Source organism: Lepisma saccharinum, chromosome 7 (assembly GCF_977018435.1).
Source record: "Lepisma saccharinum chromosome 7, izLepSacc3.1, whole genome shotgun sequence".
Classification (NCBI taxonomy): Eukaryota; Metazoa; Arthropoda; class Insecta; order Zygentoma; family Lepismatidae; genus Lepisma; species Lepisma saccharinum.
Window position 1 is genome coordinate 7,358,737 of NC_139235.1, and position 17,970 is coordinate 7,376,706.

General features: G+C 37.9%; 1 protein-coding gene across 7 annotated transcripts in view; it reads left to right on the forward strand.

The window, feature by feature from the left end:
• cic (Putative transcription factor capicua) overlaps positions 1 to 17,970 on the forward strand; it is a 99,657-nt gene that overhangs the window by 23,546 nt on the left and 58,141 nt on the right. For 6 of the 7 annotated variants that reach the window (XM_083124922.1, XM_083124927.1, XM_083124921.1 and 3 more), the window contains exons 6-13: positions 1,143 to 1,349; positions 2,580 to 2,716; positions 4,546 to 4,798; positions 5,878 to 6,602; positions 9,557 to 9,888; positions 10,841 to 11,023; positions 12,621 to 12,872; positions 14,733 to 14,861. In XM_083124922.1, coding sequence (XP_082981048.1) covers positions 1,143 to 1,349; positions 2,580 to 2,716; positions 4,546 to 4,798; positions 5,878 to 6,602; positions 9,557 to 9,888; positions 10,841 to 11,023; positions 12,621 to 12,872; positions 14,733 to 14,861 — 2,218 coding nt within the window. The remainder of the gene's footprint in view (positions 1 to 1,142; positions 1,350 to 2,579; positions 2,717 to 4,545; positions 4,799 to 5,877; positions 6,603 to 9,556; positions 9,889 to 10,840; positions 11,024 to 12,620; positions 12,873 to 14,732; positions 14,862 to 17,970) is intronic. The other variant, XM_083124926.1, reaches the window with a different exon arrangement.

Below are 17,970 nucleotides of genomic sequence, written 5' to 3' on the forward strand. Positions count from 1 at the left end.
ATAATAGAAAATAACTTCCTTCTCCTCTTGGTCCACATAGCAACAGGTGTCTCATTGAATAGGTATGATGTCATTTTCTCTTGATCGGCATAGCAACAGCATTACGACCTGAAATGTACGAGATATAAAGGTTTGTTCCTTTTTCCATCAAAAACCCGGGTGCGCATTATACACACGTAAATATGGTAAAGTGGTCTTGACGAGGCTGCACAGGAACACTCCTGGTTATCGGAGACACTGGTAGTGGCCGCCATTCATCTATTGGCATTTTTGGGTCCTGGTCAGTAGGTTTTTGAGCAACAGCCACTTTCAGCATCTCCTATAACCAGGTCACTGTTTAAACTCTGCACCCTCCCCGGGGCCACTTTTCTTGCCCAACCCTGTAGTAATCAAATCTCATGAATGGAAACAATTTTGCATTCGAAGCAGTATTACTAGTGTCTGTTGCTTGGATGAAGTAACTGCCCACAGTCTTAATTTTGAAAATTTTGCTTTAAAAATTAATGCAATGTAATTTCTAGACTTACGTCTTTGCATACAAGGATACCTATTTTCTTGTCTATATTACATATAAGTTGCAATTTGACTGGAAATGTAATTCATTTTACACTACAGAAGAGGAATAATTCTGAATATGGAACTATTTTAACAAACCAAATATATTTGCTAAGTGAGTTTGTATAATTCTGTAGCATATAATTTTCTGCATGTTAAATTATGTAATAAAATCCATAAAAATATTGCATTAGAGTTTTTTTTATTCATAGGAAATGGCTATAAACTTCACAGTGTTGATACATCTAAGCTGTTATATTTTAATCTCACAATGTAAATTGAAAATTGTTTATTACATTTCTAAGCCCTTTATTGCTTTATTTAATTTTTCACATAGTAGGCTGTTCTTTTTTCAATGTTAACGGTTCTGGCTCTTCTGATATCTGTGCTCCTGGTGAGTTTTTGCAGCGACTTCAGTTAAAACATTGAATGGTAAGTGCTGAAGTGAAGTGTCCCAGTCTTTTCCCCCCTATAGAATCTGCTTAGAAAATGCAAAAGTAGGGTTAAGATAATTGCGCTGATTACAGAATGTGACATTTTGCCCATTCACTCACTTCAGCAAATGTGTGTTGTTTTTTTTTTGACAGGTCTCAGGCTGCCACTCCACATAAGTACAAAAAGGGCGATGTTGTGTCAACTCCAAGTGGCATTAGAAAGAAGTTCAACGGGAAGCAGTGGAGGCGTCTCTGTTCGAAGGAGGGCTGCACAAAGGAATCCCAGCGACGTGGCTACTGTTCACGGCATTTGAGTTTGAAAGGAAATGGACCTCGTTCAGGTCCCACCAGCTTTTCAAGGTACATGTTAATTAAGCCTCAAGGATAGGGTTGCTATACTTCATAAGTGAAAATCTGGGATGCCGTTGATGGGAAGGCTGTTGGGAGGGGAGGGGGAAACCTGATCCCACAAGGTACAGGCTGAATGCAGAAAAACCTGATGATTTTTGAAATGATATAACAGTAAATAAAATGAATTCATCTTTATTCATGTCCTAGTGATACAGCAACTTTTATGCCATTATTATTGAAAAAAAAAATGATTTACACCAACATTAAATAACGTCTTGCAAATGGCACCCATCTTGGTCCACATAATTTGGTACATAATTAATAAGTAATAAAACTCATGGAAGTACATGCTTAATCATTTCTGCTTTTCCACACTATTCTGGGACATTTGTGCATCCTGAAGATACTTTTCAGGACACTGGAACAAATGATACCATTCTGGGACTATTCCGGAAGATCTGGGACATATAGCAACCCTACTCGAGAATGTATGGGGGTATTTTTTACACAGTATTTGAAATAATAAAGTATGTACATAATTTCCAGTTAGTGGCATTTCTTCCCACTACTCATCTGTATCTAGAACTACATATATTTCGGGAGGACACCAATACCAAGTGCATCACGTATAATAATAATAATAATGGTGATTAATTAATAGGTTAATATGAGGGCTCTTCAATAAAGAATGATCATTAATTTTTTTTTGACAACATACCTTTACTCATCCCCATAATTTTGGTTGCCTTTCTCTAAGTAATCCCCATTGATGCGATGCAATGCACTTATCCTAGTGTTTTTGCCAGTCTTCAAAGACATACTGGGAGCCATTTTTATATAGCTTCTTCAGAATCGCCTCTGCAGCCTCCACCACTGCTTCTGATGATGGAAAATGCCTCCCGCGGAGGCGTTTCTTCAAATTGGGGAAAAGGAAAAAGTTGCATGGGGCTAGGTCTGGACTATAGGGAGGATGAGGAACACACACTGCATTGTTTTTTGCCAGGTATTCAGAAATAATATTTGCAGTACAAAAAGTTAAACACTGCTGAAAGTGCCTTTTTGAATAATGCATGTTAGTTCTTATCTTCTCCCATCATCTGACTACACTGAAGTATGACAGCAAATTTTTACGGTTTCCTTCCATATATATGAGTAACGAACAGACATGCATTCTTTCAAATCCTTTAACATACCGTTTCCTTAAATGTAAAAATATTAACTTCTATTTTTATCTTTCAGAGGTAAATTCCTAAAGGACGGTCGAGACTTTGAGTATGAAGAAACATCAAGGGACTCCGACACATCACCTAACTATGGGGACAGGAGAGTGACGGGAAGATTTGATCAAGAGGAAACTGAAGCTGCTAATATGTTAGGTGTGTTGGATTCTCAGTTTTTATTGTGTTTTTTATTCAAATCGAACGGTTCTCAGATACAACATAAAATGTGCTAGTATGGTCATTTTTAAAGTTATGTGTCATCCATTACTGATGTGTCAATATCAGCCATCAGGATTGGAAATTTAATTACCGATGCTTTTGTGGAGTCCTTTTGTCTCAAGGGGTCTGAAAAATCCCTGGAAATTATGCAATATTGAACATTTTCATTTATTTTGCACCGTTATTATGTGAAAAATTGTTACTTTTTTTTAAAAAGTTGTTTCAATTTCCAAGTAGCAGCATTAGTATCAGTTAACACTGGTATTAGTGGGCCTCACCAATGGCGCAGTGGTAGTGTCGTCGCCTTGTAATCAAGGGGTCCCAGGTTTGATACCTGGTGGGGCCACATGGTGGTTCGGATCCCACTTTAAACTGTAGGTCCAGTCCCGATTAGCCTCACTGTGCATAAGGTGCACTTAAAACACCAAATCAATCAATCAGTCAACACTGGTATTAGTGTCAAGTAAAATTGGGTCAGCACTAACATTTAATAAATATAAAATGTGAGTACCAGTTCTGAGTATGGAGTGCTAAGGAATATATGATATCGTTTGTTCATGTTCAAAGTTATATGAAGTATCAGTATAAAATTAACCGTTACTGATAATCCATATTCTGCCAATATAAATTATAAATGTTCCACGAAAAATGCTTCAGTCACCTACTTAATTACAGTATGTAACCAAGTGACTTCAATGGTTTCACCTTGAATACAAAAACTGTTTATTTAAATATTCACTTTACAAATCTAGGATGCTTAGAAGACTAGCCAAAAACCAAATTTGTGAATTTTACATGCATGGTATATTAATAGACAGCACCAATGCTAAATCAATCTATTATAGGTCTGACAGAAATACTAGGATAGACTCCGATCTATATGACCTACTTCTGAGATCAATATTCTGACCTAAAAATATACCTGACCTCTCTCTCCCTCCCTCTCTCCTCCTCTCTCTCTCTCCCTCCCCCCTTTCAGAGAGAGAGAGAGAGAGCGAGCAAGAAAAAGAGAAGTATCTATAATGACATTTTTGGACCACAATATGACTTTGAAATGACCTTTCAAGTCAAAATTTTTAGTGGCATTCATTCTAGCATTTCTGTCTCGTATAATTGATGGAAACATGCAAATAATAATAATAAATAAAATAAAGCCTCTTTACTTCTTGGCTGGTCTGTTTACCCCTTTCCTGCGGTGACGTTGAAGAGAAGTGCTTCCAAAAAGAAACCATCTATATGTAGATGCAACCATAAATTACTATAAAAAGAATTGCTGCGTAATGAAGCTAAGAAAAGCAATGTACATATAAGATTTTGCTGCAAATTGTAAAATGCAGGAAAACACTCATTACAAAAAAAATATATTTTTCAGGAACTGAGGAAGATCTACAACAATGGATTGTGTGCCCATATAGACTAATAAAACCATGAAAAAGTGGGGTCTATAAAAATGACTTGCCGCAATACAAATACTGTTAATTTTGAAATACCATCTATATGTAGATGCCACAAATAAAGACCACCTTTAGATAGTCTATTTATAGATCCACCACAGGCAATGGGTTAATATGAACTATACTTTGTATATTCATAAGCATAACACTAACAACAAAATGGCACATATGGACAATTTTGCTGATAAACTGGTACTCTAATATTCCTTGTAAAAGTATACTCTTGTTTTTGGAAAGTCCTTTAAAACTTTGAACAATTCAAGAATTGTGTAAATATTTTGAATTTAATTCTGATTTGTTTTATTTTTTCAGTGTCATTAGGTAGTTCTCGATCGGCCACACCTGCATTTTCTCCAACAGAGCAAGCGTCGCCACTGATAACGCGTTCGCCAATTACTGTTGGTCCCCGGCAGAATGTTTTCATGCCAATTGTTAATCCAGCCCAGCCCGCTGTTCACGCCAACCTTGTGTCTCCGGGAGGTCACAAGTGGAAGCAGCAGTCAGAGATCTCGTCTCCTGTTCCGCCACACTTCATGGTGGCGACCTACCAACAGCAAGTTATAAGGCAAGTATAAGTAAAATGCTTCTATTGCATTTGTGTGTGTTGTAACATTTCTTGTACATTAACCTTAGTTAATTAAAACTAGTGAGCTCGCAGTCTGAGTGCCTGGATTTCACAATTTCAGAAAATAAAAAGACAGAACACGTAATTTTATTGAGGTATTAGCAAAATGCCATTTTTGGCATAATGTAAGTTACCATGCAATTATATTTTTTTAAAGCACTTTGGCTGCCCTGCCCAATTTGGTGAACTCTCGTACCGCAAACAGTTGTACTGCCAGTGCGTTCCCTGAAAGCTGGTTGAACTATTGGCAATCAAGGTTGTTAGAATTGACATGTAACATATTTTCATGCAGTTGTTTCCAGATGCAACAATAGTTCTATTTTGGCTTGGTGTGAATAAAAATATGATTTTCAGGTTAATGTTTTTACAGTTGTATGGAGGTAAAGGGTTTTTTTTTGGTGGGGTTAACAAATTATATTTGAATTCTGTCTTTTCGTTCATTAATATATCATTTTATGACATACTTGAGTAACAATGAATTAGGGAAAAATTGTCAGTTTTTTAAAAGAGGGTGTTGCTGTTATACAGTGATTACACACTTCATTTCTTGCAACCCATAGGTTTGAATCATATGTCATTCCCTCATCCATTCAATGTATTATCCATTCTCATTGTCCTGGTTAACATAGAGAGAGATGAAAAGCAACTAAAATAACAAATATAGAGTAATGCAGAACATTACAGTTTTCATGTTGAGGGAAATAAACAACGCGGTTGATAATATAAGACGTAAACGAGCTACTAAAGATATATCCGTGAAACCTCTGCCACCATCCACTTGGGAACTCGATGCTTCAAGAGGCCATCGAAATTAATAGAACATTTACAAGTAAGTTTCGTGGATGTATCTTTAGTAACTCGTTTACATCTTATATTACAGTTTTCATTAGCATACTGAATTGTCCAGTACCTGAAACTAATTTTGGGTAGGATGATCCTTTAATGATCAAAATCAGATGATGAAGATGAATTTTCTTACCTACATAAATGCTAATGTTCCATTTTCTTTTACTTTCCAGACCAGAATTAGTTCGACCTGGACCTATTCAGCGAGAATCACAGAACATGTCTTCCTTGTCTGTTGGTTCGACCACGAGTGTTATTAGAATCTCCCCTAACCACGTTAGAGGACCCTTACCATCTTGGCAAGTTGCCAGCGAGACAGCTTCAGCCTATCAAGAAAGCCAGCAGCAGAGTGTGAGTGTTGTGAATTCCAGCCAACAGCAAGGATTGATCCTCCAGCATGCTTTGACGAGTTCTCCTGTGACCGAGATAAACTCGCATAGCGAGCCGAAAGTGACCGATTCTGGTCTGTTGCACCCGACATCCGTGCCGATCAGATGCAAGCAGAACATGACCATCGTACCCCTTGTTCCGAAGTGCGAGGCAAGTGAAACCGAAAACACCATATACTGTGTCGTTCCGCAACAAACCGTGCCGATTGAGAGCAGTAGAAAGGTTGTGAGCGAACATTTGGAAGGGAAGGCAACTTCCCAGTGTCATTTGATAGTAGAGAACCATCACAGCTTGCCTGCAGCCATCGAACATCCGGAGAAACCGACCATTCTGCAAAAGACTAAGCTGAGTGTTCCTCCGGTGTCATCACATCCAGAACCTGTGAGCAACAATGTGGATCAGTCGAGTCTGTTTCAACGAGTTATCGTCAATCCAACCCAGTTACTGCCTGTCCTTCCGGTATCGCCCAAAGAATTTGAATCAAAAGATAAGAATGGAGATGTAGTAGGTATGTAGATAGAATTCTAAGCTTTTCTATATTTTTTTCAAACTGCTGTCCTACTCTGCCCTGGGCATTTTACAAGAGAGTTCCAATGGGCTATTAAGAAAAAATAAGTATTTACAAAGTACTTACATTGCATTTGATGTACATACTGCAAACTACTTCTCGACATAGTTATCACCCTTGTAGAATGAGGCACTTGAAGCAAGTCATCAGTTTTTGTATCCATTAAACGTTGAATGTTCCCTCCTGTGATGCAAACCATGTGGTAATGGCTTCTTTGTCCTTGTTGTTGCCACGCTCCAAAGGACTGCCCTTGTCATTTTGGTTACATAGCAACAACTAAAAGGGCCTCCCCAATGCATAGTGTAATGTGCCGGCTCCCATGGTGGAGTGGTTAGCACAGTGTGCTATGATGCCATGGGTCCCAGGTTCGAATCCCAACCTGGCCATGGGTGTTGTTTGTGAGTGTCCCTTCATCGATTTCATCATGTCGTCACTAGTCCTCGTCTTCGTGATTTGCTAAAAGTGGTAAAATAAACCAGATCAATTAGCCTATCTATGCATAAAGTGAACTCAAGACAAAACTCAAGGAACGTGATAACAATTTTGCCCTTTTTGAAGGGAGGAAATTAATGTTGGTGAGAGTCGTAAATCTGTCTCGCTTAGTTGTGCATATGCAGGATAAGCTACGACAGTTTTGAGGGCTCAACCCAAACTAAATCTCAGTGAGTGAAAGTGTTGTAAGACAGTGTCCTCTTAATTGCTCTGGATGTTTATCGGTTTTTTTCGGTGCATCACAGCTTAGGCTATCTGCCCCATCACATGATACGGGACCAAGCCTCTTAATCAAAACGTATCCGTGAAGGCTAAAAATCTCTTTCCCTGGGTTAAAAGCTGAGGCTGTAAGTGGGTGATTAGCATATATAAGTAAGAACAACACACAACCCTACAGAGGGTTATAGTGATTGTAAGTCCAGATCCCAGAGCTTCGTTGGCCTGTAACGTTGCAGTTACCGGGGTATACTACATGGAAGTGAGTTGACTTTATCGGTATTATACAGGGTGCCAGGTCACCATTATACCTGAAAATTTTACATGGGAACAGAATTTTTAAATTATGGAAATTTTCATTACCTTCTTTTTTTTAAAAAAAAATAACTAGTGCAGTGTGTGTTTTCAATATTTGTGTTTTCCGTATCACATGCATTAGTAAATCAGAATAATGAACATGCCATTATTAATTTTTTCACTGTTACTAGCTGAATTTAAAAATCTGCAGTCATATGGTAGAATCGACTTTTCATGCTGTTACCAGTTGAGCTTTCTTTAGTAATGCCACTCTGTTGCAAGAATTAATTACTTTTAATCCAATCTTGCATTAACACCTTCCCTGTGAAATTTTCTGACAAATGGTTTCCCGTTCTGTGTATATTTTTTTTCTGAGTTTGTGAAGTAATATTTTTAAGTTGCTACTTCTTCAGCACAATTCATCCGAGTATCATGGTTCATATGTCTTTCTCTTCAGAATAGAACAGGCTTTGAAATGGTACCATGCACATGCGTACATCATGTATGAGGATAGGGAAATCGGGGATAATTTGGAAAATTTCCCTCCGAAAAATCCCTTTTGGTAACTTTGGGGCCCTCTGGACTGGCCCTGGATATAGGTATCCGATTATAATCTACCTTGAAAAATACTATGGTCTATACGTAATGCATCCACCAAGTTTCATTGCAATCTCTTCAATAGGGATGAGGGAAAAAAATATTTCACAATCCTGTTTGACAATACTATTAGATACTCACAAACTCAAAAACCAAAAATAAATCACCAACAGTTCAAATAACGCAACACCAAAAAAAAAAATGTTTGCACTTTGTCAGCTTAACACAAAATTAGTTTACTTTCCTCTGAACTACTACTTCTTCTTCGTCGGCACTGAAAATCATGACTAAATAAAAGGTCGTTGTTTCTTCAATAGCAAAACATATGTTTCACCAACAAAAATCGTATTATTCCGTTCAACACAGGTTACTTCAGTCGGAGATGTTCACGGGCATAATATTACGCCGAACACAGAATAAGCTATAGTGATTAAGGTCGTAATATTATGCCGAACACAGGGAAGATTTTAATTAATAGATTTATTTTCAGGCCTCCCCGATGGCACAGTGGTGGCGTCCTCGCCTTGTAATCAAGGGGTCCCGGGTTCAATACCCGGTGGAGGTACATAGTGGTACGGATCCCACTTTAAACTGTAGGTCCAGTCCCAATTAGCCTTACTGTGCATAAAGTGGACTTAAAACACCAAATCAATCAATCAATAGATTTATTTTCCTGTAGTTTACGGTTATTACAAGCATAAGAAAAGAGTTTTTCGTTGTGACGTTTCAGGAGAACACACGCTCCCTTCATCAGACATTTATTTTCATTTTGACTAAAGCTACAGTTATAACAATGGTTAGCAATTTTTAAACAAAAAGAGTCCGTTATATAATGTTGTCAATGTTAACATTGTTGTAATATAGCAAACTAACTGTGAAAAGAAGCAGTCTGTTGTATTTTTATTTCAGAGCATTTTTTTCCCTTTAATCACATTTTGTTTTATTATTTATTTATTTATTTATTCCGTGTGTTCTGAAACGTCACAACGAAAAACTGTTTTCTTATGCTTGTAATAACCGTAAACTACAGGAAAATAATTCTACAATGCAAGCAATGCGTACATACAAGAAAAACTATAATTAATAGATGTTTTAAGATCACATTTCAAAATACGTATCTTTATCTTAGCTGGATTCGAGGCTTTCTTAGACCATATTTGCCAAAGAGATACTGACTCCTGAGAAGAAGCGACTGGAGCCTGATTTAGTTTTAGTTCCTTTCTGCCCATGACCATGTATATATCGAACAGTATATTCTGTTTGCCTTATACTATCTTAATCTTCATTTTCAGCTCTGAATAATAGTCAGCACGTCTCTGTATTTCCATGGCAGTCGTTGATTCCATTGTTGCCTGCCAGCACCAATTCTCCTCCTCCGTCTCCACTCGCAACAGCAACCACCGATAGCAATACAAGTGGAAACATTGTAATGCACTCGCAGTCCGAGTCGGAGCGCAAAAGTAACGACGACACGGATATCTCGAGAGACCCAAGCTTAGAGCTGCCCACGATGGAGGAGGACGATGATGTTTTCGAACCTGAAGGTAGCTCAGAAACAAACGCCCTTCCGGATTTAGCCGGGAAGAGGCGAACTCAGTCTCTTGGTGCACTGCCGAACGGTAAGGTAAGTAATTCAAACTATTTCGTGAATTTATAATGCCAGAGTATGGTCTTTCGCTTGTAGATTTCACATAAAAATTAAGAGAAGTAATCATCGCCTCCGCGATGGCGTAGTGGTAACATCGTCACATTGTAATCAAGGGGTCCCGGGTTCGATACCCGGTGGGGGCACATAGTGGTTCGGATCGCACTTTATACTATAGGTCCAGTCCCGATTAGCCTTACTGTGCATAAAGTGGACTTAGAACACAAAAAAATTAAGAGAAGTATTCAAATCTATGAAGATAAAAGCTTGTCTGCAGCAACAGGTATGGTAATATTAACGCGTAACTGCTATGGATCTTCTCTCAGACCATGTCGAATTTTATCTTTTACTTAATTTCTTGCACCCCTCCAACCACAAGTGGACACTTCTCCATACTTTTCATTTCGAGTGCAAGCTACGAACAGTCAAGGTCACAATGTATTTCCTTAGAAATTTTAAGAATTTGGAATTTCAAAGAAATAAGCATTGCAATTTATGACCATTTTCTTCATTTTTTTCAAAATTACATTATGTTTCCTTAACAAAACAATAATAGTTTAAAACTGAGCAATCCCCCCTCCCCCTCAGCCAACTATCCATAAGCCAGTGATTGTCCTGAACGTTTAACAGCACCTAGTAATTCAATGTCTGTAAATTGTGAATTCTGTTGTGCATATTGCATTTCTGCCATGCAGGTGAATGCAAAGATATATGAACAAAATTTGGAAACCCAGTATAGTCTGTATCAATCTCTATGTAGAATCCTGAACAATGACTATGGTATGGTTTTCAACATTTTGCATTGAAGAAATAAATAATAAACACTGGTGTTCATAGTTTTGATGTGATATAAATGTATTCATCACAAGTTGTCATTATTTACTGCCCCTTTCCCTCATGCAAACTGAATTATTGTATTTTCTCCGCACAGTCAAAAGGTGATAGGATTCGCCGGCCAATGAATGCCTTCATGATCTTCAGCAAGCGACATAGAGCTTTGGTCCATCAACGACATCCAAACCAGGACAACCGGACCGTTTCCAAAATACTGGGGGAATGGTGGTATGCACTCGGGACCGAAGAGAAGCAGAGATATCATGAATTGGCTTCCGAGGTAAGAGTAGTTTCTTTCTAATCCAGTGTGCATTACATTGGTGTGATAGCTGTGTACGTTCCAATAAAATGTAGCTACAATTCCAACAGTACAGGTCTTGCAACTTTTGTCTCTATCGGGCATTCCCGGTGGCATAGAGGTAATGTCGCCTTGTAATCAAGGGGTCCCAGGATCCATGTCCGGTGGAGGCACATGGCACAGTGGTTCGGATCCCACTTGAAACTGTAGGTCCAGTCCTGATTAGCCTATCTGTGCATAAAGATAAAGTGGACTTAAAACAACAAATCATCAAAATCATTTTGTCTGTGCCTTCGTATCCCCAATATTCTGATGTCTCTCTCTACATCAGATATACATCTCATCCTAGGTCGCCCTCTTCTTTATTGGCCTTCAGGTTTTACGGAGAATGCTTTCTTTACTACTGTCATTAATCCATTCCTTCATGCAGTTCATTAAAGAACGCAACATATAGGAGAACTTGCACCCATTCCGTTCCAAAAGATGTTTTGGAAATAAGTTTAATGCATAGGGTTATGGTGCATGCACAGCTGCTTGAGTGTTGCACTATGCTAATATGAACAGTATTGAAAGGTGCATCGATTGTATGGGCAGTGAGTGTCCCTTCATCAATTTCATCACTCATCCTCATCTTCACGATTAGCTAAAAGTGGCTGAATAACAAAGTAAAATAAACCAAGGTAATCAATCAGGGACATTCTAGGAGAAGACCAAGATGCAGCAGCTGAGCAAATTTAAGTAGAGTCCAAAGTGCAAAGTTCACAGTGGCCATTTTGCAATTCATGTTCTAGACAAAGGTGTATGTACCTTATTTTGGAATATGTAGCACATGTATTTCATACATTGGAGCATTATAAATGACAGATTTCTATATCATATTTTGAAATATATATCATATGTATACCATATTTTTTAACAGATGGAGTATATAATTACATCCTCAACATGATTTCCAAAATGAAATAGGTAGGTGCATGTGTGTGTGGTGAATAAAGGATCCAAATTTATGTGCAATAACCGACCAGATTTTTGAATTCAAAGAGATATGAATGAATAATTTTCATTATTTTGCCAACAGAATTGTGGGGAAAATGTATTTTCTGATTAAATAATTATCTTATGTGAAGTTATGCATATTTTCAAGAAAAACTAGTAGATTTAAATGGTATAGTTCTAATTAAATATATTTTTAAAACTTATAAATATTGTGAACTACTTTAAAATTCTTTCAATTTCCAAGTGTGTACATTGTTATTGGTTAGAATTGGTAAAAGTATATCGGTGTCTGGTCAAAGTGGTATTGGCTCAGTAAATAAGCTCTCAATTCTGTGCTTAAGACTATATTTCTCATGTTGCACTTGATTTTGCATCATTTTGTGTCAAAATATGGTAAGAAAATGTACCCCAGACCTTTCAAAGACCCCAGAAATAAACACTGCAGTGTGAATTCATGCATTTCTCCTTTCCAGTGTTATTGTGGCTAGTGAAATGTCAAATTTGATTTGAAACCTTTGCATCTTATCACATCAAATGAACATTTCCATCCTAACACGCACCTTCTAATCTTTATCCATTTAAGGTCAAAGAGGCTCATTTCAAAGCCTACCCTGACTGGAAGTGGTGCAACAAGGACAGGAGGAAATCCTCCACTGGCTCTACCAAAGGGGAGCCTCAGGGCAAGAGTGGCTCCACGGAAGAACCGCCAGGGCAGGAGGCGAGCGGCAGTCAGCCACCGGAGGCCCAGCAGAGCCAGAGTCCCACGTTCGCTTCGGGTCTTCTTCAGCCTCCACCTGTACCTCGGATTATTGTTGACAGTGAGGAAAATAAGGAGGTAAGAATAAGAGAGTCCAAAATTAGTAGTAAGCTTAGGTTTGCAGGTATGAAGCAAAAGCACAGTACATTTTTCATGATGTCCCAATAATAATATAAGTTTTCATGTTGTGAGATACAGCCAGTGCTAAAAGAGAGGAGGGGTTGTATGGGGGGGATATTATCCCACCAGTTAAGAAAATTTTTTATGAAGCATATCCCCACCCGGGGCTAGAGTCGCCATGGTGCCTGAAAATTTTAACTTGGTGCTTGAATTTTCAAATTCGGTTCTAAAAAATATAAACATGCCATAATTTTTGCACTGTTGCTACCTGAGTTTTAAAATCTGCAACAATATGGTAGAGTCAGCCATATATTAGAATGTGTAGTATAGTTATTCATGCTGTTACCAGTAGAACCTTCTTTAAGAAAGTCACTCCAATGCAAGAATTAATTACTTTTAATTCAATGTTGTATTAATGAATTACATGTTTTCAGACCATACTTTAAAATGTATAGCTTTCTGTTAGTTGGATTCATGGCTTGCTTAGACCAGCTCCAGAGAAAAGGCACTGACGCCTCATTGTTTTAATTTTTTTTTCTACCACTGCCCCTACTTTATCCCAAACTCAATCAGTAGTTTGGTAAATAAAAAGGCAAAATTTCAGTACAAAAACAGTGGATTTCGGGTTCAAAAGTGGTAAATAAAATAAAATTTCGGTGTTATAGCGGTGAATAATCACAAAAGTGCTATATAAAATGACATTTTGGTTTTATTGTGAATATAATCCTAAATTTGATTTAAAAACTGCACTTATTACACAAAATAAACTTACCCCTTCTAATAGGACATTTATGTAGTTACCAGAGTGTAAAGTCTATTCCTGCGTAAAGGAGTCCATTTTTGCTTCTCAAATATTTACAGCAGAATTAATCAATTTTCCGTGAATTGCATAACTCACAGGATACTTCAGACTACAGAAAGTGTCGCGTCGGTATATAAATGGTAAATGCCGTGTTTAATAGTCAATTTCGCATTTTGCAGTTCATTTCGCATTATTTCGTGACAAAACAGGGTAGAAAAATGCACCTCAGACCTTTCAGAAACATGAAAAATGAACCTTTACAGCATGTTATTTCATTCATGATGGTTGCGGTAAACGCGGTTTAAAATTACATACGTGAAATTTAGAAGATTTCGCACTTCCGCATTGCACAATTTAATGGTTCAATCCTATTAATTTTGAAGATCCACTGTCTTCATTCACAAAAGGGTATGGCGTTTGAAGCTCTGCATTAGTGCACTGACGCGGTACCATCTCCGCTTCAAACGCCGTACCCTTTTGTGAATGAAGATAGTGGATCTTCGAAATTAATAGGATTGAACCATTAAATTGTGCAATGCGGAAGTGCGAAATCTTCTAAATTTCACGTAAGTAATGTTATTTCATATTTCGTATTTTCGTCAAAAATGAAATTTGCATGCCTGTATCAATCGGTCATCCCCCGACTAGGAATTTCCACTTCAATGCACTAGACACAGTTCATCCAAGAAGAGAATCCCCCAGCAAACTAGCAAATTAAAGTTAACAGTAATTTGTTTTCTCCTCTCGCTTCCCTTTCGCTTGTGCCGGACTGCATCCATGTTGCCACACGTGGAACTTCCATCCCTAGCTTTGTCGTCAAAATCTTCAACAACATTAAATATTACGTCTATACTTTCATCATATATTGTTTTCCCTGTTTCAACGATGTGTGTTGACGAACACCACACGTTTTGGTAAGGCATGGGGTAGCTTTACAGGGTAAGCAACTGATTGCATCACTCGGTTTCCCTTCAAGGAAAAGTGTTATTATATGAGGTACCTTATTTTCTTTTTAGCAGGAACACAAAGCAGCAGCTAATGAACAAATGCACAGTGAAGATCAGCAACAGATGTCTGATGACAGGAAGGCAAAAAGTGATGGAGGAGGAATGGGAGATGACGAACTGTCTGATGATGACCACATGGTAAGGATTTATGAAGTATATTTTGTAAATACGGAGAAATTAGTACTCACTTTACCTGCGAAACTGTTTTTTCTTTTACGTTCTATTAATTTCAGTGGCCGCTGCCACCATCCTCATTGGAACTTGCTGTACTGCTGCTTGGCGTGCATCTTTTGTTTGTAATTCCCTGGCTGCCGCTAGGTGCGCTGTTGTTAACTGTGCGTCTGGGTCTGTGTCGTCTGCTATTTCCGAGCGATAACTCTTGTAGTAGGGGAATCCAAGAGTGGTGCGCTTGCCCGCTATCGATGTTTAGCTCGTGCATTTCCTTGATATTGGTGTCTACGAGCATGTGGGCAGTGTGTTTGACTTGAACCTTTTGAATTTTAAGGCTATTGTATTTGATATGTTTAGCAAGACCAGTAGTGGGTTGGGCTTTTTTCGCATCTGTTAGGTGCTGTTGTATTCTTTCATTGACAGATCTGATGGACCTGTGGATGTAATGTTCCTTGCATGCACACTCTGCATCATATACACCTGGGTTATCAAGGGAGGAGAAAAAGTACAGTTTGTGTTTGATCAGTTTATCAGCTATTTTGGAATTGGGTTTGTGCGCTACTTTGATGCCATATGGGAGAAGGGCTTTGGATATGTGGTTGGAAGTGGTGGGATGGTAGGGGAAGGCAAACCATTTATATTGGCCCCTGGAGGTTGATTGTGGCTGGGTTGAATGTGGTTGGTTAGGGTGACTGACCTGTATTTCCACTTTACTGCACCATGTGGAAAGTTGTGCTTCTGTGTAGCCATGTTTCAGGGCTATTTCCGTGATGGTGGCTATCTCCTCTCGTAGATCCTCTTCTCTGCAACAGTTGGTGAAGGCTCCTTGATAAAAGTTCAGCCACACATTAGCTTTTTGCTTGGGGGGATGTCTGGAGAGAGCATGTATGTACTGGTTGCCTGCATCCAGAAATAGCAGACGACGACGGACCCATATGCACAGTTAACAACAGCACTCCTAGCGGCAGCCGGAGAACTACAAACAAAAGACGCATGCCAAGCAACAGTACAGCAAGTTCCAACGAGGATGGTGGCAGCGGCCACTGAAATTAATAGAACGAAAAACAGTTTCGCGGATAAAGTGAGTACTAATTTCTCCGTATTTATATACTACCGCGTGTCTCATTTCTCAATTATGAATATATTTTGTAATGGTACACCAATATGAAATGTCAACTACTTGTGGCAAATTTAGCTATAATATCCAGCTACTAAATGCTTCCAAATATATGTTGCACTAATTAATTTGAGAATAATTAACCCTTTGAGGTGTCCCAGGTTCGATTTCCAGGAGGCACTTTACACAGTTGTTCAGACAATACTTTAAACAATAAATCCAGTCTCTATTAACCTCTCTGAGCAAAAATGTTGACTATAAAAAAACCTTTATCACTTCTTTGCTTTGTTCCTTGCAACCAGGGAGACTTATATTAGTAGGTTCAAGTGGTTAAAGTTGACAGTTTGAATTAAGCTGATTACGTGGGTTAGAAGTTTAATAGTGGCAACACTGCTGTATATACACCATGAAACGGAACTGGTACTTCTCACGTGCTTATACCACGTGTTAGTTTCATACCTAAACTACCTCCCAAAAAATGGACTCTTCCTTCCAACACTAGGCTCATGCACAGTGACGAGAGGAATAGAGTACTGTTGGAGTTGGCGGTCTAAAGTTGTGTAGTCAGAACCCCACATTTTTGGAATATAACCTGCGACCTGCGTTGCGAAAGAAGAGGCGACACTTTCTGCTGAATCCTCCAATCATTTTGCAGGACAATGCTACCAGCACTACCAGCCCCTGTGACTTTGATATGATCCCTAAGATGAAGCTTCCGATCTGTTCCCTAGATTCGCAATAGACCGCTTCATTCGAACCATCAACAGAACAGGCGCTGCTACAGGTATACTACAACTTCTGGCAACGGTTGTACGCAATGCTGGTGACTACATCGAAGGGCTGTAAAAGTTTCACAGAGGTGTCTCTTTTGTATGATTTGAGAATAAATAGTTGCCACTATTAAATTTCCAATCCGCATATTTTAATGAGGAGTCTTGGAGATAAATTCAAATTAAAACTTATCCACAGTAAAATACACACGAATATGTGGGAATATGAAGAACTTCAAATTAAAAGGTACTTTGTGTTATCCAATATCGGATTAACAATGTTTTTTCGTGTCTTTTTTTTATTATTTGATTAAGTTTCATTTAGTGAACTTACAAGTTAACTCATCTGTGTTGGGTTAAACATGACCTGCTGGCTTCACAAAAACTTTTGTCTAATTGAGAAATTGAGGATGGGTTATGATTTGATAAAATTGGTGAATGAAAGCAAAAGAAGGAAGATGCAATTGCTCTGTTTCTTATACAAAATCATGAACAATAATATTTAAGTGCAACATCTTCTAGAGCAAATACACATATGTGTACCTATCTCCAATACATGATACAAAGGGGCCTCTTTTACTGTAGTAACAGAAGATCGAACATAAATAAATCACCTATCAGGAGAATGTGTGAACTGTACAACAGATGTTCCAAAGGGAACCAAAATTAGATATATTTCACATGCCTATTGGGACATTCAAAAAAGTTATTCAAGGAATGGAAGAATAAATGCCAACAATGTAAACATGAACGCTTTTTTGTAAATACATATATTCAATTACATATATGTATGTATGTACTTTCTAGTGTCAATTATTTACAGGTTCTTTATTACATACATAATTAATGAATTTCTTCAAGGTCAATAACTTCTATCCTTGATTTATACTGTGTTTATTTTATTTCCAGATTTTATGTAATTTATAATATATTAGTATATCATATTTTTTTGTACATAGTGGTAAAGATCTGAAATACTGAGTAAATACGTTGTGCATTGTAATAATTGAAATATTGTATTCATGTAGGCTATTTTTGTACATAATAGTTAGATATTATATTCCACTCTCTTCAGTTAACATGTATTATTATAACTAGCTTTGTTAACTGTTGTATACACACATAATTTAGCATTGACATGTTTTATGTTTATTTACATTTCTGCACAATAATATTTCTTATCAAACTG